The following is a 27,187-nucleotide window of genomic DNA, read 5'->3' as shown; positions in this document are numbered from 1 at the left end:
TTTAATAATATTCACGAACTGCAACTTGTCTATCCAGCGATAGTCAGAAATCGGAATATCGTGCACGCTGCGCCCCGTGCTTCAGTCGTGCCGTCATCGGTGTGATCTATCATAACCCTAGATTTTGCGGTAATAAAGGAGTATACATCGATCCATACTAGAATAATGATTTCAGAATCATACAAGATAAATCAAGATTAACATTTATTTTGGCCAGACAGGAAAAGTAAATAAGTAAATAAGAATCCATGGTACACAACTGATCAGCGTAAAAACATAAAACACAATTGCAAAGCAATATAAAAATAATTTAAAAGAGTCATCATGTCTGGCACAATACATGCAGTTTGGGTCAGTGTCTCAAAGACACTGACCCTGCACCACATGGGGGTTCTGACTACAGAATATTCCCCCTGAGAGTTAGGTTATTCAGCCTTAAATACTCCAACTAGAACAAAAGGGTTGTAAATATTTGCAACACAACCACCTGGTTTTGGGGAAGTGGATCAGATATCTTTGAAGAAATTCCTCAAAAGGAGGACTGAATTCTCATTAGTTTTCAATCTTTCTAATACTACTAGTGACTGCAGTGAAACTGAGACCATTTTACCATTCGCACCGAGACCTTTAAAAAGACATCAAACATGAAAGGTATAAAACAATAGATTTACAAGATACACAGTAAAATCCCCAGAGTTAAATTAACACTGCTCAGAGAACATATGGTCCCACTCTACAGAGTGTTAAAGTAACACTGAATCAGTGTTAAAGTTAATGAGATAATTAAGAGATTAATTAAGTGATAATTGACCATTAGTGGTGAACACCTGATGATAATGAGTAGAATCACTGAAGGAAAGAGAAAAAGAAAAACACAAGAACTACGACTGACTATTAAAAAGACATTCAATCTCTGAAGATCTCAGCAGAGGAGGATTAAACAACTCCACAAACAGCATTACCAGCTTCACACATTACTAACCAGACAGACTTTATTTCTATCAGACGACTACAGAAGCTCTTATTGAGGTTTAGATGTTGATGTTTTATTGAAAATTAAAGTTGTTTGAAGTTACCATCATTGTGATTAGTGTTTGCTTTAATTGGGCTCTTGACCCTTGACTTGCTAACATAAGATTTTCTCTGGCTGCTGTAACTGTTCGTTACGGTGAAAATGGCAAGAAAATCTTGACGCTTGTTGTTTATGATACTGTTGTTATCATCATATAGTGCCTTATTTGCTGATCCCCTGAAAGTCATTGATTATAGGAGACTTGTGATTCGTCGTAAGAAATTCGCAGAAGATCCAGCAATGTTATCATCAGAGAAACTAAACAATTATCAAAACATTTTTACATAAGATTTGTACTGCGGTTTACTAACACATCACACAATAAGCATTTCTAACTCCTGCAAGTTTTACTCACACATAGACATCAAGAATCAGCCTATGAATCTTAACAATGGTGACATGCCACAATGCATTCTGGGTGCATCACGCAAAACTCATCTATGGCTCCCAGAATGCATTGTGGCATGAAGCATGTCACCATTGTTGAGATTCATAGGCAGATTATTGATGTCTGTGTGTGAGTTCATCTCGCAGGAGGTAGAAGTGATTAGTGTACAATCGATTTCAAAACTTATTCAGCTTTTCTGATTAAAACGGTGTTGGATCTTCTCTAAAATCACAATAAAAAAAGTTAATAGGATATTGCTCATACTCAGTCGTAAAATCAATGAATTAAATCATTATACAATGATCATATTCTCGACATCGAGCAGCCGACAGCATCTGATTGTGTTTACTCTTGCTTTTCTTGCCATAACAAACTCAGTTACAGCAGCCAGAGAAACACTAATGTTAAAACGTCATCAAACTGCCCAACTAAAGAAAACACTGATCACCATGATGGTCACATTAAAAACTAACAATTTTCACAACAGAATCAAACAAAAAAATCTGTTAATTCTCAATAAGAGACGTCTGACAGAAATAAAGTCAGTCTGGTTAGTAATGTGTGAAGCTGGTAAAGCTGTTTGTGGAGTTGTTTAATCCTCCTCTGCTGAGATCTTCAGAGATTTAATGTCTTTTTTATAGTCAGTCGTAGTTCTTGTGTTTTTCTTTTTCTCTTTCCTTCAGTGATTCTACTCATTATCATCAGGTGTTCATCACTAATGGCCAATCATCACTTAATTAATCTCTCAATTATCTCATTAACTTTAACACTGATTCAGTGTTACTTTAACACTCTGTAGAGTGGGACCAAATGTTCTCTGAGCAGTGTTAATTTAACTCTGGGGATTTTACTGTGTACATCATCACTGGTATATCTGCATTTGGTGACTTGAAAACAGGGCAAGGAGAGGGCAAAATGGGGAGGGGGGAGAAATGTTTGTCAGGGTGTTGTCACACAGTTTCTGTGAGATCTTCTCTCAAGATTAGTGACTTTTATTGTTCAATTGCTGGGGTGTGTATCTCAACTTTTGTCTTAGCACCAAAACCGATCCTTACAATATTTCACATCAATGTGTTTAGATCTAGATCTATTCACTGGGTTTCTACTCAGTGCAATGGCCCCTGATTATCACCATACATCGTGGTGCAAGTGTAAACACTACTGTCCATGCCATTTAGCAGTTCAGTTAAGTACATGCTTTCCTGAGTAGTGTTTGCTAGACAAATGTATTCAGCTTCGCAGGTCGACAGTGCCACTGTCGGCTGTTTCTTGGACTTCCATGAAATAACAGGGCCTTGTTCTGTCAGGCTGAAACAGCATCCTGAAGTGCTACGCCTATCTTCTTGAGAAGATGCCCAATCAGAATCATTGAATGCTATTAGACTTAAAGTCTTGTCTGTTTTCTTGAAACAAAGCTCGTAGTCAGCTGTACCTTTTAGGTATCTCAGGACATGTTTAACAGCTACTAAGTCATGTGTTTTAGGTTTTGCAAGGGTTTGTGACAGTTTACTGACTATCCAGCAAATGTCTGGTCTGGTACAGGTCATTGCATAGATCAAGCTTCCAACAAGTTCACGGTATTCTTTGGGGTTCTCAATCTCATTGTTGTTTTCTCCCTCATTCTTATCACATTACACTTTTAATTCACTTGGGGTAGCTTTTGGTTTACAGTTTGACATTCCAAACCGTTCAAGCATTTTGAGAATGTACACAGTAAATTCCCCGGTGTTCATATCATATGATATATCTTTCAACATCATACAGGAAAGATAATTGACACATAAAAAATACAATTGTCAAATTGTTATTAGTAGATTTTCCTCAGCAATCCTTTCTTGCCAGATATCAAATATTCAGAATTGTATTATTTAAATACATTGTGTAGAAAACCAGTTTAGCACACCCACACAAACATCAAGAATCTAAATCTCAATGACGGTGACATGCTTCATACTGCAATGCATGCTGGGATATATAATCATCATAGTATAACACTCATGACTCCCAGCATGCATTGCAGCATGTCACCATTGTTGAGAATCATATGATGATTCTTGATGTCTGTGTGCGCAAACATTTTACTCGCTAAATGTATCTAAATATCAAAATTTAGAAAAGCCTTTATGGTGAAAATCTATTATAACAACCTTTATTAACATGTTTATTATTCACTTTTCTGAAAAATTAGTTTAGTCAAATAAAAAATCTTTATGATGATAACTATTTCACCTGATAATTTATGTTTATGTATTCCTTTGCAACATAATATGTGTTCTAGTAAATTTGGTTACTAAGATCACAACCTGACATAAAATACCAAGTCAAACTGCCCAACTAAAATAAACACTGATCTCCATAAAGGTGACCAAACATTTCCCATAAAACATCAACCTCTAAACCTCTGTTAATTCTCAAAAAGAACTGTAGACAAATGACAGAAATAAAGTCAGTCTGGTTTATAATAAGAGAGATTTAATGTATTTTCAGATGATGTCATCTTAAGCTGTGGCTGTAGTTGTGTTTCTATTTCCTTCAGTGATTGTGCTCATTATCATCAGGTGTCTTCAATAATCAAACAATCATCACTCAATTAATCACTTAAGTATCTTATTAACTCTAACACTGCTTCAGTGTTACTTTAACACCCTGCTGGTGGTTCCCATTTGAACACCGAGCGGTGTTAATTCAACACCGGGGAATTTACTGTGTACCTTTTCTGATTCATTTTAATTTCTCCCTCTTTTTGTTCAAATTGAATCCCCAAAAAATAAGATATTTTCCCCAGATCATTCATGTTAAATTTGGACTTCATTTTTTCTTTAAAATTGTTGAGCTGATCTTCACTGATTGCTGCAATTATCAAATCATCTACCCAGATGATCACTATGATTGTCTCATTTTCAATCTGCTACAGTGATCAGACTGATTTCTCTCAAAGTTGTTTTGTTCAAGATGATCATGTAAAAGTTTGTACCAGTTCCTTCCAGACTGTTTTAGACCATACAGAGATTTTTTTTAATTTCCATACTAACTTGTCTCCTATGTCAGATGTTTCTTCAAAACCCTCTGGTTGTTCTAAGTATGTCTTCCTCTATTGGAGCATGCAGATATGCTGTTTTGACGTCCATCTGATAAACAAAAAAGTCATTCTGAGCAGCTATCTGCATTAATGCCCGTACAGAGGTGAGATTTGCTGTAGGCGCTAATGTCTCATAGTAGTCTATGCCTTCAGTTTGGTTGTATCCTTTCGCAACATACCTAGCCTTAAAGATTTTTCCTCTTTCTGCATTTTCTTTAAAGGTCCCATGGCATGGCATTTTTCTATTATTTTATAATGTTTCCTGAGGTGTACTTATATTGGTAGTACGATTTTTACATCATAAAATGTCATAATTTAGAAATAAAAGGCATTTTTTTCTATACTGCTGTTTGCCCTGTGGCTGAATGCCCTGTTTCAAGAGGCGTGTCTGCTGTGAGACTTCAGTAAAAACGCCCACTGTTGTGATTGGCTGACATCTTTGCATTTTAAATGAGCGGAGGGGGCGTGGTTTAACGAGGTCTATGACGCACGAGCTGCTGCCAGAGAGACGGATGGACCTGAGTTCACTTCACATCAGTTCTCAGTTCAGTGAACTGTTGTTACTAGAATATACTTCAGGTTATTAGTTTATTTATAGTCGGAGGGGCTGTCACTCATGTCAGAAAGTTAGTAACTTTAGTAAATTATGGATCAGCGCTGACTCGAGACGCGAACCGTTTAGAACGATTCAGTCCGATTTGGTGAACTGGTTCGGTTCACTAAAAAGAACCGATTCAAAAGAATGATTCGTTCGCGAACTGGACATCACGGAGACGGAGCGATTGCTAACAAAGTTATTTATATTAACTACTGAGTTGTGAGAGCGCTGTCTGTCAGCGCGAGTTTATTGTGTTTGTATCTGAGAGTTCTGAATAAACACGAGTCCCAGTCACGCCGAGTCCGTCTTCATCATTATTCTACCAACTTTGTAACACATGCAATGTACCATTACAGCGAGATGAACGAGTTAGTAAGTGTTGATTATTTTTAGATATGTTACAATCATATGAAAAGTGTCAGTGACGCGCATTGAGTACACAGCGCAAACAAAGACTCAACTTCAGTAATCGAATGTAATCCAGTTTATTGTGGGGAAAGCTGGCTAGCCTAGCTGGATACCCTCACGTTTACCCCCCTTCTGCTTAATCTCGCGCCGCGTTTGGTGCCTCCGCTGTGGGCCAGATGCAGTACTGGGGGTCGGTGATGTTGAAGGCCGAGTCAGTGCAGCCCGAGCTTCGGCGTGCGTGAGATTTATCTCTAAAGAGATGTGAGTCTGCCGATGTTGAGCAGAAACTCATGACTGTATGCACATTGTAGAACAGATAGACGCGATGAGGACGTACAAAAACACTGACTCATAAGATAGAAAACACGAAAACACCGTTCTGTCGGGAGAGAGAGAAGCCGCAGTGTGTGCACGAATAATAAATAATTAGCTACACATAAGAAATCACAGATCAGAAGGAACTGAAAAAAGACTTATGTTTTCATTTGTACATCCAAACACTGAGAAACTGCCAGCATTCACTCGTTCACAAGCTTTGATCTCTGCAGGACAAATATAGCACTTGCATGGGCGTGCCAGATTCTCTGGGTGGAGGAAAGGGAGGTAACCGTTCCTGTGTGGACGTCATAACAGGAGACTTCAGGATTGGCTAGTCTGGCCTGTCATTTTCTCAAAGGCAGAGAAAGACAGCCAGAACTCGGTTTTACACTGATCAACATTTCTATCCACTTGGGGACAATATTCAGGCTAGGGGAACTCATATTAATGTTGAAATACCTCATAAAATGAAAATTTCATGCCATGGGACCTTTAAGGGCATATACCCATCTTCCCCCTACTGTCTTTCTGCCTTCTGGTAGAGTTGTCAATTCAAATGTGTCATTTTCTTTAAGTGAGTCCATCTCTTCCTTCATGGCATGTTCCCATCCGGGAGCATCAGGTGACATAAGGGCTTCTCTATAGGTTTAGGGAACTCCACACACTGCCCTGTAACAATAATTGACATTCACATTGGTTACATCGTCTTTAAAGTCTGTCAGGTAATCTTGTAAATACTTTGGGGCTCTCTTTTCTCTTTTTGAGTGGTAATGTTTAGACTAGCACACAGTAAAATCCCCAGTGTTAAATTAACACTGCTCAGAGCACATATGGTCCCACTCTACAGAGTGTTAAAGTAACACTGAATCAGTGTTAAAGTTAATGAGATAGTGAGAGATTAATTAAGTGATGATTGGCCATTAGTGATAAACACCTGATGATAATGAGTAGAATCACTGAAGGAAAGAGAAAAAGAAAAACACAAGAACTACGACTGACTATAAAAAAGACATTAAATCTGAAGATCTCAGCAGAGGAGGATTAAACAACTCCACAAACAGCATTACCAGCTTCACACATTACTAACCAGACTGACTTTATTTCTGTCAGACATCTCTTATTGAGAATTAACAGATTTTTTGTTTGATTTTGTTGTGAAAATTGTTAGTTTTTAATTTGACCATCATGGTGATCAGTGTTTTCTTTAGTTGGGCAGTTTGATGACGTTTTAACATTAGTGTTTTTCTGGCTGCTGTAACTGAGTTTACTATGGCAAGAAAAGCAAAGCATATACACAATCAGATGCTGTTGGTTGCTCGATGTTGAGAATATGATCACTGTATAGTGATTTAATTAATCGATTTTATGACTGAGTATGAGCAATATACTATTCACTTTTTTTGATTGTGATTCTAGAAAAGATCCAACACGGTTTTAATCAGAGAAGTTTTGAAATAGATTGTACACTACTCACTTCTAACTCCTGTGATATAAACTCACACACAGACATCAAGAATCTGCCTATGAATCTCAACAATGCATTCTGGGAGCCATAGATGAGTTTTGCGTGATGCACCCAGAATGCATTGCGGCATGTCACCATTGTTGAGATTCATAGGCTGATTCTTGATGTCTATGTGTGAGTAAAACTCGCAGGAGTTAGAAGTGCTTATTGTGTGTAGTGATGTGTCATTCATGAACGATTCGTTCATTTTGAACGAATCTTTAATATGACTCGGGACTACCGAGTTGTCTCAGAGAGTGATTCGTTCATTTTGTGTTGACCGCGCATGCGCATTATGCTGAATCTGTACTGGAAAGAACAAAAATGATTAGTTCATCTTTCGAGTCTCGAGTTCGGGTTTGAGTCTTTCGTTCTTCCTGTCAGTCCCATAGAGTCTATGCTGTCAGTAGCGGAAACAGAAAAGATTTGTTCTTTCGAGTTCGGGTTTGAGTCTTTCGTTCTTCCTGTCAGTCCCATAGAGTCTATGCTGTCAGTAACGGAAACAGAAAAGATTAGTTCTTACGAGTCTTTCGGGTTCGACGTTTGAGTCATTCCACGTGACTTGTCACTGTATTGAACACTAGTTCACAACCTTTTTACTAACAAGCACGTAATTTTTTTTATATATAATTCTCAGTTAATATCAGACATATACAAATATGGGAAATATATTGACTATTCAAGTCTAACATCACAAATTCAAGTCAATTAGACTGTTACTCGTTTTGAATCAACTGTATTTTATTTTTCTCTATTGAGTTATGTTATTTTTTTTTGTTCTTGTGTTATTAATGAATAAAAATCAGTTTAAAAATGTTACCTAAACCTTTGTAACATAGCTTATAGGCCTATAGCACCTATACAAAAACATATTACACACACATCTATCTATCTATCTATCTATCTATCTATCTATCTATCTATCTATCTATCTATCTATCTATCTATCTATCTATCTATCTATCTATCTATCTATCTATCTATCTATCTATCTATCTATCTATCTATCTATCTATCTATCTATCTATCTATCTATCTATCTATCTATCTATCTATCTATCTATCTATCTATATATATATATATATATATATATATATATATATATATATATATATATATATATATGTGTGTGTGTTTGTGCTATATGATTCAAAATGAGTAATAGTCTAATTGACTTGAATTTGTGATGTTAGACTTGAATAGTCAATATATTTCCCATATTTTTTTATGTCTGATATTAACTGAGAATTATATATATATAAAAAATAAAAATAAAATAAAAAAATAACTACGTGCTTGTTTGTAAAAAGGTTGTGAACTAGTGTTCAAGACGAGAAGTCACACGTGACAAAAGAACGAATGGCTCAAACGTCAAACCCGAAAGACTCGAAAGAACTAATCTTTTCTGTTTCCGTTACTGACAGCATAGACTCTATGGGACTGACAGGAAGAACGAAAGACTCAAACCCGAACTCGAAAGAACGAATCTTTTCTGTTTCCGTTACTGACAGCATAGACTCTATGGGACTGACAGGAAGAACGAAAGACTCAAACCCGAACTCGAAAGAACAAATCTTTTCTGTTTCCGTTACTGACAGCATAGACTCTATGGGACTGACAGGAAGAACGAAAAGACTCAAACCCGAACTCGAGACTCGAGACTCGAAAGATGAACTAATCATTCTGTTCCCGGACCTGTGTCACATGGCCCAGCCCCAGATCAGAGTCAGACACAGACGAGTCAACATCTAACGTCTCGAGGAGTTCGAAAACACGAGAGGCGGAGAACAAACTTGATAAATATGAAGTTGCAAAAGAAAGAATGTCTTGGATCAGGAGGTGAGGTGAACTAACAGAGTTAGACTGCAATAGCCTGACCCAACAACTAATCAATTAATGAAACGTTTCAGTTTCTTATCATTTGGCTTTGGTTGCAGTACCCTATAGTTAATTTTTTTAATTTAGTTTTACAAATGTAATCAACATTTTCATAAGTACTAGATGGGTTGGGCTATTTAACATGTCATTTTAATTATATTTTTCTGAAATGAACGAAATGACTCGAAATGACTCGAAAAAAGATTCGTTCATTTTGCTGAACGAGACTCAAAGACCAAGTCAGTAAAATGATCCGAACTTCCCACTACTAATTGTGTGATGTGTTCTTAAACCGCAGCACAAAACTTATGTAGACATTTTTTGATAATAGTTTAGTTTATCTGATGAAAACATTGCTGGATCTTCTGCCCTAGACTCACAAGACTACTATAATCAATGACTCTCCGGAGATCAGCAAATAACGTCATTATATGATGATAACAAATGTATCATAAAAAACAAGCATCAAGATTATCTTGCCGTTCTCACCTTTACGAACAGTTACAGCAGCCAGAGAAAAACTTATGTTAACAAGTCAAGGATCAAGAGCCCAACTAAAGCAAACACTAATCACCATAATGGTAACTTCAAACAACTTTTATTTTCAATAAAACATCAACATCTAAACCTCAATAAGAGCTTCTGTAGACGTCTGACAGAAATCAAGTAAATCTGGTTAGTAATGTGTGAAGCTGGTAATGCTGTTTGTGGAGTTGTTTAATCCTCCTCTGCTGAGATCTTCAGAGATTTAATGTATTTTTAATAGTCAGTTGTAGTTCTTGTGTTTTTCTTTTTTCTCTTTTCTTCAGTGATTTTGCTCATTATCATCAGGTGTCATCACTAATGGTCAATCATTACTTAATTTCTTAATTATCTCATTAACTTTAACACTGATTCAGTGTTACTTTAACACTCTGTAGAGTAGGACCATATGTGCTCTGAGCAGTGTTAATTTAACACTGGGGATTTTACTGTGCAGTGTCTGTTGGACCTGTACTGTTTTTGTTGTTTTCTGTGTCTACTTTTTCCACAGTTCCATACTTTTCTGACACCTCTGTATTGTCTGTATCTATTCTCTCCATTTTTCCATCTAGGACCTTGTTTTCTGTTTTCCTCACTTTGTGGGGGATCGCCACTGTTCTCACTATCCTGTGTCCTGTCTCTGTACACTCTAAAAAGAGATGTGTTAAAAATGACACATGTTGTGTTAGTTTTAACACATGTAGTGAGTGTGCTCAGGGACAACACATGTTGTGTCAAATTTAACATGATTAATGTGTAAGTCATTTTAACACACTAATTGTGTCAGGTAATCACATACTCAGATGTAATTTTAAAAATAAAGTGAAACTAAATTATTAAGCATTTAATCAATAGTCGAGTACAGAACGCATGTGCACACAAAGTACAATGTTTCAAACTCTATGACTCTATAAACTCAATTATTCACACTTCAACACCACATCGATGCTGCTTTTGAGAAAAGATCATGAAGAGATAACAGTTGACAGAGTTTGCGCTTTGAATTAAATTAAATTGTAGCAACTGATAAAACATTCTATATAAATAACTTTTATTAACTCAGGCCTGTTTGTTTGAGAACATAAACACTGCATACAATGCACAATGATGGTGTGTGTCGGTGCTTTATAACATGATGTGTTGAGAACAACACAACCAGGTGTGTTAAAAATTGACACATGTTTTGTCAGTTTTAACACATGTAGTGTGTGTGCTCAGGGACAACACATGTTGTGTAGATTTTAACACATGTAGTTTGTGTGCTCAGGGACAACACATGTTGTGTAGATTTTAACACATGTTGTGTAGATTTTAACACATGTAGTGTGTGTGCTCAGGGACAACACATGTTGTGTAGATTTTAACACATGTAGTGTGTGTGCTCAGGGACAACACATATTGTGTAGATTTTAACACATGTTGTGTAGATTTTAACACATGTAGTGTGTGTGCTCAGGGACAACACATATTGTGTAGATTTTAACACATGTTGTGTAGATTTTAACACATGTAGTGTGTGTGCTCAGGGACAACACATGTTGTGAAGATGTTAACACATGTAGTGTGTGTGCTCAGGGACAACACATGTTGCGTATAATTTAACACACAACCTGTGTCGTTTTCTTTAACACATCTCCGTGTTACCTGTAACTCAACTAATGTGTTATTCCTCTTACACAGAAGTGTGTTGAAACCTTTTACACAATAATGTGTTATAGTTACACAACATGTGTCAGATGTGTGTTACATGTGACTGTATGTGTGTATTTGCCAGAGTTACTTCGTGTTTGGATGAACACTGACACGTATTGTTAACTTGTGTTTAGTCCATTGACGTTTAATAAAGTGTGTTTGACTGTTTATTGTATTACCTGGATGTTTTAGACATCATGAATCTACACACACCAGCTCTTATTGAGATGAACAGAGGTTTAGATGTTGATGGTTCATTGAATGTTTCATCTGAAGTCACCAGAATCGTGATCAGTGGCTCCTTTATTTGAGCTCTTGACCCTTTACTTGTCTTTTAATTATCCTCTTTCTGCTGTAACTGCAATTTAATCAAATATGTTTGTTATGGCATGAAAGAAAGCACGATCAGAAGTTTCTTGATCAAGTCATAATCTCAAGATCTGATCCAGTTTATGATTAAATGGATGGTATACATTTCCTTTATTTGTGTGCTGTTAGCTATAAAAGTTTTGTGAAGTTAGTCCATGATGTCCAGCAGTGCAGAATGAATTCTTAAAAAAATATAAATTCAATGTTTTCAGAAAGTTTAGAGCCGCAGCAGATACTCGTCAAACACACACACATCAAGAATCAGCTCATGAATCACAACAATGGTAACAAACGCTTCATCCTGCAGTGCATGCTGGGAGTCATGGATGAGTTTTGTACTATGGTGACTCCCAGAATGCATTGCGGGATGAAGCTTTTGGTTTGTCACCATTACTGAGATTCATGAGCTGATTCTTGATATGTGTGTGTGCCTGTGTGACACCATAGACTAGAACATCCTATGTGCACTGTGTATCTAAAATCAAATGTGCAGATGATGACATCAATATTATAACATAATTATTAACAGCACAAAATATTCATTATCATCTGATCATCATATTCTCATGGTTAGCTCTGCTGCTTCAAGTGTGTTTAATAAACACTCAGTCACAGCAAACAGAAAAACTGATGTGAAAGAGTCAAGGGTCAAGAGGTCAAATAAAGGAGCCACTAATCACGATTCTGGTGACTTCAGATGAAACATTCACTGAATCATCAACACCAAAATCCGTTTCGTCTCAATAAGAGCTTCTGTCTGACAGAAATAAAGTCAGTCTGGTCAGTGATAACAAGTGAAAAGCGGTGAAAGCATTTGAAAAAGACATTAAAAAAGAGGCATGATGTGATTGGCTGCCAAAACACCCACTGCTGTTCATCCAGAGTAACATTTAACACACATTGTGTGTTATATCTACACAACATGTGTCAAAATACCATCAACACACTGAGTGTGTTGTTTTTTAACACATCTCTTTTTAGAGTGTAGCTTTGGATTTCCAAGTAATCTTCATCGGTTTGTGTCTGTTGTTCAACACTGCTCTTCCTAATTTCACCAATCTATGTTTTGACACATTTCCTGTCTGTGGAATGTATACCAGATAAGCTGGGCTATTTTTACCATACCCCACAAATATTGACTTCTCACATCTAGGGTCCAATTTCTTTTTGATTGTGTTTGTACGCATAGCGTTCTGATCCAAAAACCCACATTTTAGAAAGGTCTGGCTTTCTTCCTGTCAACATGAAATGTGGAGTATTCTTAATTCTGTCATTATAGCATCTGTTTCGGATATGAGTTGCAGTTTGGACAGCATAAGGCCACAGAACCTTTGGTAATCCCTTTTCTATTAGTAGACACCTTCCCATTTCAAAAATGGTTTACCATTGTCTCTCAGCTGTACCATTTTGATGAGGGGAGTATGGGGATGATGTATCATGTTTTATACCCTTTTCTCGTAAAAGTGACTGAAATGCATTGCCTGTGTATTCTGTACACTCTAAAAAGAGATGTGTTAAAAAACAACACACTGAGTGTGTTGATGGTATTTTGACACATGTTGTGTAGATATAACACACAATGTGTGTTAAATGTTACTCTGGATGAACAGCAGTGGGTGTTTTGGCAGCCAATCACATCATGCCTCTTTTTCAATGTCTTTTTCAAATGTTTTCTCCGCTTTTCACTTGTTATCACTGACCAGACTGACTTTATTTCTGTCAGACAGAAGCTCTTATTGAGATGAACAGGATTTGTGTTGATGAGTCAGTGAATGTTTCATCTGAAGTCACCAGAATCGTGATTAGTGGCTCCTTTATTTGAGGTCTTGACCCTTGACTCTTTCACATCAGTTATTCTCTGTTTGCTGTGACTGTGTGTTCATTATGCACACTTGAAGCAGCAGAACTAACCATGAGAAAACGATGATCAGAAGATAATGTTATCATCGCATATATTTGCTGAGCTCAGGCAAGTGTTTGATTTCTGAAACTTTACTGTAAAAAATGTTTTGCTTTGTAATAATTATTTTATAATATTTTTGTCATTATCTGCACATTTGTTTTTCCATACACTGTGCACATAGGATGTTCTAGTCTATGGTTTCAATCAGGCACACACACATATCAAGAATCAGCTCATGAATCTCAATAATGGTAACAAACCAAAAGCTTCATCCCGCAATGCATTCTGGGAGTCACCATAGTACAAAACTCATCCATGACTCCCAGCATGCACTGCAGGATGAAGTTTTGTCACCATTGTTGCAATTCATGAGCTGATTCTTGATGTGTGTGTTTGACGAGTATCTGCTGCAGCTCTAAACTTTCTGAAAACATTGAATTTGTATTTTTTAAAGAATTCATTCTGCACTGCTGGACATCATGGACTAAATTCACAAAACTTTTATAGCTAACAGCACATAAATAAAGTAAATGTATACCATCCATTTAATCATAAACCATGGATCAGATCTTGAGATTATGACTTGATCAAGAAACTTCTGATCGTGTTTTCTTTCATGCCATAACAAACATATTTGATTAAAAGGCAGTTACAGTAGAAAGAGGAGAATTAAAAGACAAGTAAAGGGTCAAGAGCTCAAATAAAGGAGCCACTGATCACGATTCTGGTGACTTCAGATGAAACATTCAATGAACCATCAACATCTAAACCTCTGTTCATCTCAATAAGAGCTGGTGTGTGTAGATTCATGATGTCTAAAACATCCAGGTAATACAATAAACAGTCAAACACTCTTTATTAAACGTCAATGGACTAAACACAAGTTAACAATACGTGTCAGTGTTCATCCAAACACGAAGTAACATGTAACAAACATCTGACACACGTTGTGTAACTATAACACATTATTGTGTAAAAAGTTTCAACACACTTCTGTGTAAGAGGAATAACACATTAGTTGAGTTACAGGTAACACGGAGATGTGTTAAAGAAAACGACACAGGTTGTGTGTTAAATTTTACGCAACATGTGTTGTCCCTGAGCACACACACTACATGTGTTAACATCTACACATGTGTTGTCCCTGAGCACACACACTACATGTGTTAAAATCTACACAACATGTGTTAAAATCTACACAACATGTGTTGTCCCTGAGCGCACACACACTACATGTGTTAAAATCTACACAACATGTGTTGTCCCTGAGAACACACACACACAATATGTGTTAAAATCTACACAACTTGTGTTGTCCCTGAGCACACACACTACATGTGTTAAAATCTACACGAAATGTGTTGTCCCTGAGCACACACACTACTTGTGTTAAAACTGACACAACATGTGTCAATTTTTAACACATCTGGTTGTGTTGTTCTCAACACATCATTTTATAAAGCACCGAAACACACCATCATTGTGCATTGTATGCAGTGTTTATGTTCTCAAACAAACAGGCCTGAGTAAATAAAAGTTATTTATTTAGAATGTTTTATCAGTTGCTACATTTTAATTTAATTTAAAGCGCAAACTCTGTCAACTGTTATCTCTTCATGATCTTTTCTCAAAAGCGGCATCGATGTGGTCCTTCCTGGAAGATCACCTTGGCACCATCTGCTGTAGCAGCTTGAACGGAGATGATGCTCTGTGGATATGATGGTATGAACAAGGCCTTCTTTAGAGTGATCCTGACGCATTTCCCTTCCACATCCAGCAGTAACACCTCTGCGTCGCCCCGCTTTAATGCCACGTTGTTCATCCTGGCTCCATCCGCCAGTTCCATGCAGTGTGACTTAGGGTCGAAACTCTCATCAAATCTCGTGAAATCGTTCTTCTCTGTTAAGATGTGGGATGTTGCTCCACAGTCTACCATTGGTCATTTTTTCGTAATATTGTCTGGAAGAAATGTTTGACTGACTTTGAAAACAAATGTTTGTTCTTTCTCATGCTCCTCTTGTTTTTCTGCAGCCTGTTTCGCTTCGTCTTTGTGCCCGTCTTTTTTCCGGTGACATGTCTCATCACTGTGTGTTGAACTTCTATGGTAGCTGCACACGGGTACACCTTTTTGGCGGCAATCACGTGCAACATGACCGCGGTTTCCACATCCATAGCAGGTCACGGATGCTATGTTTATTTTCATTACATTGTCAGTTTTGGATTTATCATCAAATTTATCTGTCTCTTTATAGCTTCTCAGTTTGCTTTTGAACTGGCTGAAAGTCAATTCTTCACTACTCTGTGTAGTATGGATAGCGAAAGGTTTGTAGGAATCTGGCAGGCCCTTTAGGATCATAGCTATTATCAGTCCGTCACTTATTACTTCTTTTGCGTTTCTTAGGGAAGTCACCGCTTTCTCAGCTTGGATAATGTCTGTTATCGTCGTAGTGACTTCGAAGTATTTGCAGAGCTTTCCTGCCGTCATCAGTCGCCTCTCGCATCACCAGTGACAAGCTTTTATCGTTGAGAAACTGGATTAGTTCAGCGTTGCACTCCTCATTCTTTTCCTCATTTATATCACCGGTAGACAGTATTGTTTCTTTTAAACCCATTAATCTCAGATGACCAAGAAATTTTACTTCCCATAGTTCGTAATTATTTTCGTCTCCGTCAAAGACTAGCCTCTGCCATTTTCCTCCTGTAATGTTAGCATTGGTGCGCCTGGGCCCATAACCTGTTGAGGTTTCATTTCTCTCCGCCATGACTGTGTGTAGTATGTCGTTGTCATCCATCCATTAAAGATTACTACAAAAATAACTTCTTACACAGTAAAATCCCCAGAGTTAAATTAACACTGCTCAGAGAACATTTGGTCCCACTCTACAGAGTGTTAAAGTAACACTGAATCAGTGTTAAAGTTAATGAGATAATTGAGAGATTAATTAAGTGATAATTGACCATTAGTGGTGAACACCTGATGATAATGAGTAGAATCACTGAAGGAAAGAGAAAAAGAAAAACACAAGAACTACGACTGACTATTAAAAAGACATTAAATCTCTGAAGATCTCAGCAGAGGAGGATTAAACAACTCCACAAACAGCATTACCAGCTTCACACATTACTAACCAGACAGACTTTATTTCTATCAGACGACTACAGAAGCTCTTATTGAGGTTTAGATGTTGATGTTTTATTGAAAATTAAAGTTGTTTGAAGTTACCATTATTGTGATTAGTGTTTGCTTTAATTGGGCTCTTGACCCTTGACTTACTAACATAAGATTTTCTCTGGCAGCTGTAACTGTTCGTTACGGTGAAAATGGCAAGAAAATCTTGACGCTTGTTGTTTATGATACAGTTGTTGTCATCATATAGTGCCTTATTTGCTGATCCCCTGAAAGTCATTGATTATAGGAGACTTGTGATTCTAGGGCAGAAGATCCAGCAATGTTATCATCAGAGAAACTAAACAATTATCAAAAAATGTTTACATAAGATTTGTACTGCGGTTTACTAACACATCACACAATAAGTACTTCTAACTCCTGCGAGTTTTACTCACACATAGACATCAAGAATCAGCCTATGAATCTTAACAATGGTGACATGCCACAATGCATTCTGGGTGCATCACGCAAAACTCATCTATGGCTCCCAGAATGCATTGTGACATGAAGCATGTCACCATTGTTGAGATTCATAGGCAGATTCTTGATGTCTGTGTGTGAGTTCATCTGGCAAGAGTTAGAAACGATTAGTGTACAATTGGTTGCATAACTTATTCAGCTTTTCTGATTAAAACAGTGTTGGATCTTCTCTAAAATCACAATAAAAAAAGTGAATAGTATATTGCTCATACTCAGTCATAAAATCAATGAATTAAATCATTATACAATGGTCATATTCTCATCATCGAGCAGCCGACAGCATCTGATTGTGTTTACTCTTGCTTTTCTTGCTATAGCAAACTCAGTTACAGCAGCCAGAGAAACACTAATGTTAAAAAGTCATCAAACTGCCCAACTAAAGAAAACACTGATCACCATGATGGTCACATTAAAAACTAACAATTTTCACAACAAAATCAAACAAAACATTTGTTAATTCTCAATAAGAGACGTCTGACAGAAATAAAGTCAGTCTGGTTAGTAATGTGTGAAGCTGGTAATGCTGTTTGTGGAGTTGTTTAATCCTCCTCTGCTGAGATCTTCAGAGAGTTAATGTCTTTTTTATAGTCAGTCGTAGTTCTTGTGTTTTTCTTTTTCTCTTTCCTTCAGTGATTCTACTCATTATCATCAGGTTTTCATCACTAATGGCCAATCATCACTTAATTAATCTCTCAATTATCTCATTAACTTTAACACTGATTCAGTGTTACTTTAACACTCTGTAGAGTGGGACCAAATGTTCTCTGAGCAGTGTTAATTTAACTCTGGGGATTTTACTGTGTAGTATTGTTTTATTTTACCGTTCACATCTCAATGCACTGGCACAACATCAGTGCTCAAGGGAGCAGCCACAAGTGAAGTGAAGAAAGTAACTTGACTCAAGTCAAAATAAAAGTCCCGTCTTTTCACGCATGCGCACAATGAACTCTTGCACATTTTGGGTATACAACAGTCAGTATCATAATCAAACATAAAAGGAAAATAATAATAATAATAGTAAGCAACATAATATAACATAAATGATGAGGACATAACTCAACAATTTTCCTATGAAGCCTGGACACATTGGGTTGGTCAGAATGTATAGGCATAACAAATGTTTATTGCACATATCTGCTGATGATTTTATAATAATAAATATATTACAACATGCAGTCAATAATACGACTGTAATGTTGTATATGTTGTGAGACACTGAACAGAGAACACATGAGAGGTGAACTAAACTTTCCAGGGAACAGATGTGATTAAATGTGAAGTGACAAAGGAAAGAACGATTTGGATCGGGAGGTGAGGTGAACTAACAGACTGCATACATAGCCTGAAGACCCAGCTTAAGCAATTAATTAATCTTTTCTTTTCTCAAACTTTTCTCAAAAGTTTGGCCATGGCTTCATTAGCTTATAGTTTATTTTTTATTCCAAAAGTACTAAATGTGTTGAAAAATGTAGCATGTAACATTTTAATTAGATTCTGCTTAAATTGACGAAATGATTTGTTCATTTTGCTGAACAAGATTCAAAGATCTGAGTCAGTAAAATGATCCGAACTTCCCACTACAGTGGGGAGAAGTATTTGATACACTGCCGATTTTCCTACTTACAAAGCATGCAGAGGTCTGTAATTTTAGGTACACTTTAACTGTGAGAGACGGAGTCTAAAACAAAAGTCCAGAAAATCACATTGTATGATTTTTAAGTAATTAATTAGCATTGTATTGCATGACATAAGTATTTAATCACCTACCAACCATGAGAATTACGGCTCTCATAGACCTGTTAGTTTTTCTTTAAGAAGCCCTCCTGTTCTCCACTCATTACCTGTATTAACTGCACCTGTTTGAACTCGTTACTTGTATAAAAGACACCTGTCCACACACTCAATCAAAGAGACTCCAACCTCTCCACAATGGCCAAGACCAGAGAGCTGTGTAAGGACATCAGGGATAAAATTGTAGACCTGCATCTAAGCAATAACTGGTACGCCGGGCAGGGGTTTGGTGAGTGGGGGCCCATGGCGGGGACTGCCTCTGATGGAGGCGTGCTGTTCTACCCCTGGGGATGTGCGCTGATAGACATACAATATAAAAGGGGGTAATCATATTAACATCGATATTGTTGTTGTGTGAGGGATGAGAGGTGAGAAAGGGGTGGGGTGGGGATTAAAATTGATAAATTACTAAATACCCTTTAAAATAACATCTAACTACTCCCTAATGACATATTCAAAATACAAGATCTTGCTTTTCACTATACCTTTTTGTCTGTTTTTTTTTTCTTTATTTTTTTCTTCAATCTCCCATTATATAACTGTTTGTCTATTGTGTTTTTTTATTTCTCAATATATGCATGTATTTCATAAATTAATAATACAAAATAAAAATAAAAAATATATATATATATATATATATTATTTTTTTTATTTTTTTTTTATTATTAATTAATGAAATACATACACTCTAAAAAAAAAGGCTCGTAATCATAGGGGAACCTTTTTTAGTGCTATATAGCACCAATTTTGGTGCTTCAGTGGTTCTTCAGCGGTTCTTCAGAGGTGCTATATAGCACCTTAGTCAAAGAACCGGTGAAGAACCGGTGAAGAACCTCTGAAGAACCGCTGAAGAACCTCTGAAGAACCGCTGAAGAACCACTGAAGCACCAAAATTGGTGCTATATAGCACTAAAAAAGGTTCCCCTATGATTACGAGCCAAGAACCATTTTTGGTGCAATATAGAACCTTTTTTTTTTTAGAGTGTATATATATTGAGAAATAAAAAAAACACAATAGACAAACAGTTATATAATGGGAGATGAAGAAATATATATATATATATATATATATATATATATATATATATATATATATATATATACAGTTTGAAAATGTTTTGTCTATGTGTTTTAAAACATTCCATTTGAAGTCATTCCAGTTTATCAGATTAAAAAATGTATAAGGTGCTGTGAACATTTAAAAATGGCTAAAGACTGAGTACTGAGGAAATAGAGCTTAAATTTAAAATGAATGACTTGCATTTGAAAGCGTAGCTGTCGCCATTTTTCAAATAAATGTATTTTGTTCATGGCTTGGCAAAGAATTGTGGGATATCTTTAGCAACGGAGGATGCATCCTCCGAAAACCTGCTGTCTCCAATCATCATGTCTTTAATAATCATTGTTAATTTATATTTTATCCATTTAGCATCAAGACAGAGTTTGGAACAAAGGAGTCTCCAAATGTGCTGTTGTTCAGTGACGGCTATATGGTCTCATTTGAAATTTTATCTCTGACCACGACCTGTAAGATGGATCTCCACAGGTTTCCCTTCGACAATCAAACCTGCAATATAACACTTCAGTCTTCAGTGTATCCAGGTAAATCTGAAACATGAATTCGATTTGACAAACAAACACATATGTGTTACATTGATGCCCTGTCTTGTGTGTTTTGATTAAAGGTCCTGTTCTTCGTGATCCCATTGTTCAAACTTTAGTTAGTGTGTAATGTTGCTGCTAGAGCATAAATAATACCTGTAAAATGATAAAGCTCAAAGTTCAATGCCAAGCGAGATATTTTACTTAACAGAAGTTCCCTTTCAAAGCCTACAGCGAACGGCTGGTTAGGACTACATCCTGGTATTTCCTGCTTTAATTACGTCAGTAGAGCAGTAGAACAGATTAACCTCCGCCCACAAGAAAACGCGAAAAAAGGGGGCGTGGTCTTGTTGCTGTCCCACGTGGAGAAGAAGAGGACGTCGCGTGGAGAAAAGGAAGTGCTGCGTTTCAGTGTGTTTGTCGCCATGTCGTCGAGACGCTGTTATTTTCATCCCGGAGTCAAATCACCTTTGTTTGGCTTTCCAAGGGACGCTGTAGAGATTATTAAGCGCGTATATATCTCCCGTTAAGAGACGTGACCTTTCCACGTGCGCTAAGCTGCTGTCGAATCACAACACAGGACCGTGCTACGTTCGCTAAGCTGCTGTCAAATCGCAACACGGGAACCGCTGACACAATCAGAACTCGTTACGTGTTTCTGAAGGAGGGACTTCATAGAATAAAGGAAGTCTTCAGTCGTTTGTAGGACAGTGAAAACAGCGGTGTACAGATAAGTAAATTGTGTTAAAAATACAGGTTTTTTTTACACGCGAAACATGAACACATGTTATATTGCACACTGTAAACACAATCAAAGCTTCAAAAAAACACGAAGAACGGGACCTTTAAGATTCTGTTTCTCCCCAGTTTGGTTAATGAGTTATGTCTTTCACCTCTGCCTCGTCCATCACATGCTCCTCGTTGTCCTCATTTGCTCTGTGTATTTAAATCCTCAGTTTGCCCTCAGTGTTTGTCAGTTCTCGTTTCATGTTGGACGTGTTAAGTGTGTTGAGTTTGATATTAAAGTTCCTGTCTCCTGTTTATCCTCGTCTCCGTGAGCTCATTGCCTGCCTTCATGTATGTTTGTAACAATATGAAGGGTAACATGGTTTATTCTTCTCAAACTATTTGACTTCAATATAAAATAAAATTAAAAATTCTGTCAGGACACTATCATCAAAGATGATTGATTGACTTAACTGAGTTCACACCAAACGCGACTAGAGCGTCAAAATCGCATCTACCGAGTCTAGAACATTTTGAATCCATTCGCGCGTCCACAGCGAATTGGACGCGTGTACCCACTGAGCAAAGGCGTACGTTGAAAAGACGTCCACTGAGGAGCCAGAATGAAAGTTTTTATGACGTCTGTTTTTGACGTGTTCTGCACGTCCGATATAGACCTTCATGGAACCTCAAGGTTAAAAACTAGTAATGTGCTCATTGTGGACATATTTCCCATTTGTAATTGCAAACCAACTCACAGACAGTGTGTGTTTGTCCAGAAATCATGAAAATAAAAGAAACTTAGCTCACACCTTTAGACACTTTAGACAACTTACCATCTGTAATTCACACATCTTTGGATCGTGAGAGAATCGTGGGATTCAATCCAGGATCTTCTTGCTGTGAGGAGACAGTGTTTCCCACTGAGACACTGGTGCTGCCCTTAATCACAGACATAAGACACACTTTTACTATTTCTGTCAGACGTCTACAGAAGCTCTTACTGAGAATTAACAGAGGTTTAGATGTTGATGTTTATGTTTCATTTGAAGTCACCATTGTGGTGGGAAGCGTTTGCTTTATTTGGGCTCTTGGTCCCCTTATTTGTGTTAGCTTTTCTTTGGCAGCTGTAACTGTGTGTGTGAGAAACACAATAGTTATGGCTGAGAAAGCATAGATGAAGTGACTTCAGGTGTTGTCAGCTCCTAGTTCATGACTAAATCATCAGAAGTTTAGAATCTGATGTTGTGCTTTTGTGTTCTTGTTTGGTAAATAATCATTAGTTTATATACCATAACCTTGTGAGTCCACTGTATCGGGACTAATAGCAATAAAATAATGACTTATCCTGAAAGATGATAAAAAAAACCATGTGCACATTGTTTTCGGAAAAAATTTCACATAGTCACACGCAGACATCAAGATTTTGCATATGATTCACAACAACGGTGACAATCATAACAAAAAAAACCCGTCATGCTGCAATGCATGATGGGTAGCTTCAAAGTACAAAACTCATGCTTGATTGTCACCGTTGTTGTGAATCATATGAAAAATCTTGATGTCTGTGTGTGACTATGAGACATATTTTCTCAAAACAATGTGCACCTGCTGTTTTTTCATCTTTCAGGATGAGTGATTTGTGTACAGAGGTGGGTAGTAACGAATTACATTTACTTCGTTACATTTACTTGAGTACATTTTTTGGGTAACTTGTACTTTTAGAGTAGATTTAAAGATGGGTACTTTTACTCTTACTCAAGTAAATTTCTTGTGAAAAAACTGTACTTTTACTTAGTTACATTCGGTGGCGTTCCTCCGTTACTGTCAAATGGTAATAATTATATCATATATATTTGTTATATATTCACGAGGCCAGCCACCAAATTGCTATCAAACATACTTTACTGGTGTTCAGATCACATATTGATTACATCACATTCCACACGTGCAAACCACATCACGTGACTTAAATACCCTCTTTCCGGGCATCCCAACCAATGACTGCACATCATACATATATACACATTATCCCAAATACACCACATTTCCTCCCCCATCAAAAATCATACCCCACATTATCAGTCCAAAAGCACCACATTTGATCAAAGTCTCAATTCCTAAAACGCTGTGGTAATTTAATAGTCCGTTTAGAGCGACGTAGACCCCCTGGACTCGGAATCAGAGGTTCCGTTGGTTCAAAAGGCACCTCAGAGTCAAATGTACCTGGAATTCCAGCAAATCCAGAATCTTGATCATTGAGTTCAGCATTTTGAGCTTGATCCGTAGATTCAGCAGATTGAGCAGTCTTCTTTTCATTCGGTGGCATTGGAATCTCTGAGGACGAAGTGCGTGGTCTCAATTGATCACCATGCCGTCTATACACAGTATCCGATGCTGGATCACGTACCTTGTACGAAACAGGTCCTGTCTGTTGTGTAACCACTCCAGATAACCACTTCGGATCTCCTCCCACTGTACTTCGCAGGAACACAGAATCATCCACAGCAAAGGATCTCTCTCTAGCCCGATAGTCATGTTGATTTTTCTGCAAATACTGTTTTCTGCGAACCGTCTCATGAATGTTTGGTTTCAGGAAGTCCAGCCTGGTGCGGATGTGTCTCTTTAAAAATAAATCAGATGGTGACTGACCTGTGGTACAATTAGGAGTTGTGCGATAGCGCAATAAAAATAAAGATAGTCTATCATCAATGCACATTTGCTCATTAGTCAATTTCTTCATACCCCTCTTGAATGTCTGGACATATCTTTCTGCCAATCCATTGGTTGCTGGGTGGTTTGGTGCACTTCTGGTATGCATAATACCATTCTGCTTCACAAATCTTTGGAATTCATCAGAAGTAAAAGTAGTTGCATTATCAGTCACGATTTGCTCAGGTAATCCATATGCAGAAAACAATCTTTTCAATCTGGTAATAGTAGCTTGAGAAGTAATCTGTGTCATACGAAAAACTTCCAACCACTTAGAATGAGCATCAACAATGATCATAAACATGTTGTTCAAGAACGGCCCAGCAAAATCCACATGCAACCTTTTCCAACACTCACCCGGGAATTCCCAAGGATGAAGAGGGACGTGACTTGGCATTCTTTGCTCTTGCTGACAGATTTGACACTCCTTGCAAACTCTCTCTATATCCGTATCAATTTTAGGCCACCACACATATTTACGAGTCAGAGCTTTCATTTTAACAATGCCAGGGTGTCCTGAGTGAATTTCCTGTAACACTGATTTTCGAAATTTGAATGGTACAATCACTCGTGTGCCCCATAGCAGACATCCCTGCTCAACTGACAGTTCATCTCTTTTCGCATAGAATACTTTCAAATCATCTGACACTTCAATTGGCCAACCTTCCATGACATAACGAAAAACTTTAGAAAGTTCTTGATCTGTTCTTGTCACTTTGGCAATCTGTGCTGCATTTAGAGGAGCTTCTTGAAGATGGTTTGTCAAAAGTGTGTTGATCTTTGCTGAAATGGCTTCTGTTCCTACATCTGTAATTTCAGGTAATGGAATTCGTGACAAGCCATCTGCATTTCCATGATCTTCTGCCTTGCGATACATGATATGATAATCATATGCAGACAAGATTATCGCCCACCGCTGGATGCGAGCGGCAGCCATCATTGGGAAATGCTTATGTTCACCAAACAGAGTCACTAATGGTCTATGATCAGTTATCAAATTAAAGGATCTTCCCCAAAGATACTGATGGAATTTTTTTACTCCATAGATCACACTCAACGCTTCCTTCTCAATCTGTGAATATTTCTTTTCAGCAGGGGACAACGTACGTGAAGCATATGCAATGGGATGTTCGTCACCATTTGGCATGATGTGCTGAAGCACCGCTCCAATTCCATAAGCGGAAGCATCACATGCTAAAGTCAAAGGCAGTTGTGGATCATAATATACTAACACTTGGTCACTGGTGAGCAATTCTTTACACCTACTGAAAGCGCCTTGTTCCTTTTTCCCCCAGCACCAAACAGTTTGCTCTTTCAACAGTCTATACAGTGGTGCCAACACTGTGCTCTGCTGGGGTACAAAGCGTCCATAATAATTTACCAGACCTAAAAAGGCTCGTAGTTCCTTCACATTTGATGGTGCTGGCGCATCTTGAATAGCTTTTACTTTGTCTTTTGTTGGATACACCCCTTTTTCATCGATCACATGGCCCAGGTACTCAATTCGTGTTTGTCCCCACTCACATTTACATTTCTTTACTCTTAAGCCTGATTCTTGAAGACGCTGTAAGACTTTGCAAATGTTTGTTAGATGTTCTTGCTCATCTTTACCCGTGATCAACAAATCGTCCAAATACACAATCACTTTCAGATCTTTCATCAAATTTTCCATTATTCGTTGAAAAATGGAAGGGGCTGAACTGATGCCAAAAGCAAGACGATTATACACATATAATCCCTTGTGAGTGTTGATTGTCGTATACTTCTTAGAATCATTATCCAGTACGACTTGTTGATATGCCTGCGCCAAGTCAATCTTGGAAAACAACTTCCCTCCACTCAAGGTGGCTAACACTTCCTCGATCCGTGGCAAGGGATACACTTCAGTATTGGCAGCTTGATTAACAGTGACTTTGTAGTCTCCGCATAAGCGAATTGTGGAATCTTTTTTTATAACAGGAACCACTGGAGCAGCCCACTCGCTGTATTTTACTGGGGATATAACATTAGCTTTTTCCAGTCTATCAATTTCCTTCTCCACACGTTCTTTCATAGCAAAAGGAAGAGGACGACTTTTAAAAAACTTGGGTGGCACATCTGGTTTCACTGAAATAGTGGCTTTAATGTCCTTTAGAGTGCCCAGCTCATCCTTAAAGACTTCACTATATTTGTCCAGCACTTCTTGGATAGACCCAGGCTGCTTACTCACATATCGAATTATCTTCCAATTCAGTTTTACTTTCTGAAGCCAGTTTCTCCCACACAGGTTTGGACCATTCCCTTTTACTACAATCAATGGTAACTCATTCACTTGATCCTCATATTGTACAGTAGCTGTGAATTGACCCAATACTGGAATGCATTCACCGGTGTAAGTCTTTAACTTGACCCTAGCTCCCTCCAGTGGCCAATGAGCAAACGATCGTCTATACTCTTGTTGTGAAATTATGCTTACAGCCGCTCCTGTATCAATTTCCATCAATAAATCCTGCTGATTCACAGTAAAATTTACTCGGAAAGGCTGTTTCTCAGTATCACTTAACATGGAAAACATTTCCAGCTCCGGCTCTTCAGCATACATATAAGCTGTCACTTTGTGCTTGTTCTGTTGTTCAGCATATCTGTTGGGATGTGACTTCATTTTAACTTTGCAAGCTCTCTTTATATGCCCAATCACTCCACAATTGTGACATTTAGAGTTTTTAAAATAACACTCCTGTGCATTATGGTTTTTTCCTTTACAACGATAGCATTGTCTCTGGTTATAAACAGTCTTTGCATTTACCTTATGCACTGTTGTCGCTGAATCCTCTGTCTTCCTCAGTTGCTGCGTATCTCGATCTGCGGTTTCCATACTGTGAGCAACTTCAAGTGCCCGTGCAAAAGTGAGTGTGTCTTCCGAAAGCAATCTTCGTTGACATGCTTCACTTCGGATTCCGCTAACAAAACGATCCCGTAGAGACTCATCCAAACTT

The 27,187-nt window shown here is 37.6% G+C and overlaps 1 protein-coding gene across 4 annotated transcripts in view; it reads left to right on the top strand.

Moving 5' to 3' along the window:
* The window catches only part of LOC307125994 (5-hydroxytryptamine receptor 3A-like), a 133,047-nt gene that overhangs the window by 72,061 nt on the left and 33,799 nt on the right, over positions 1 to 27,187 (top strand). For all 4 annotated transcript variants that reach the window (XM_079816308.1, XM_079816307.1, XM_079816309.1 and 1 more), the window contains one exon: positions 20,602 to 20,774. In XM_079816308.1, the coding sequence (XP_079672434.1) occupies positions 20,602 to 20,774 (173 nt within the window). The remainder of the gene's footprint in view (positions 1 to 20,601; positions 20,775 to 27,187) is intronic.

Source organism: Gobio gobio (genome assembly GCF_949357685.1).
Source record: "Gobio gobio genome assembly, chromosome: 1".
Taxonomy (NCBI): domain Eukaryota; kingdom Metazoa; phylum Chordata; class Actinopteri; order Cypriniformes; family Gobionidae; genus Gobio; species Gobio gobio.
The sequence above is the reverse complement of the archived record's forward strand: the minus strand, read 5'-3'. Positions and strand labels throughout refer to the sequence as shown.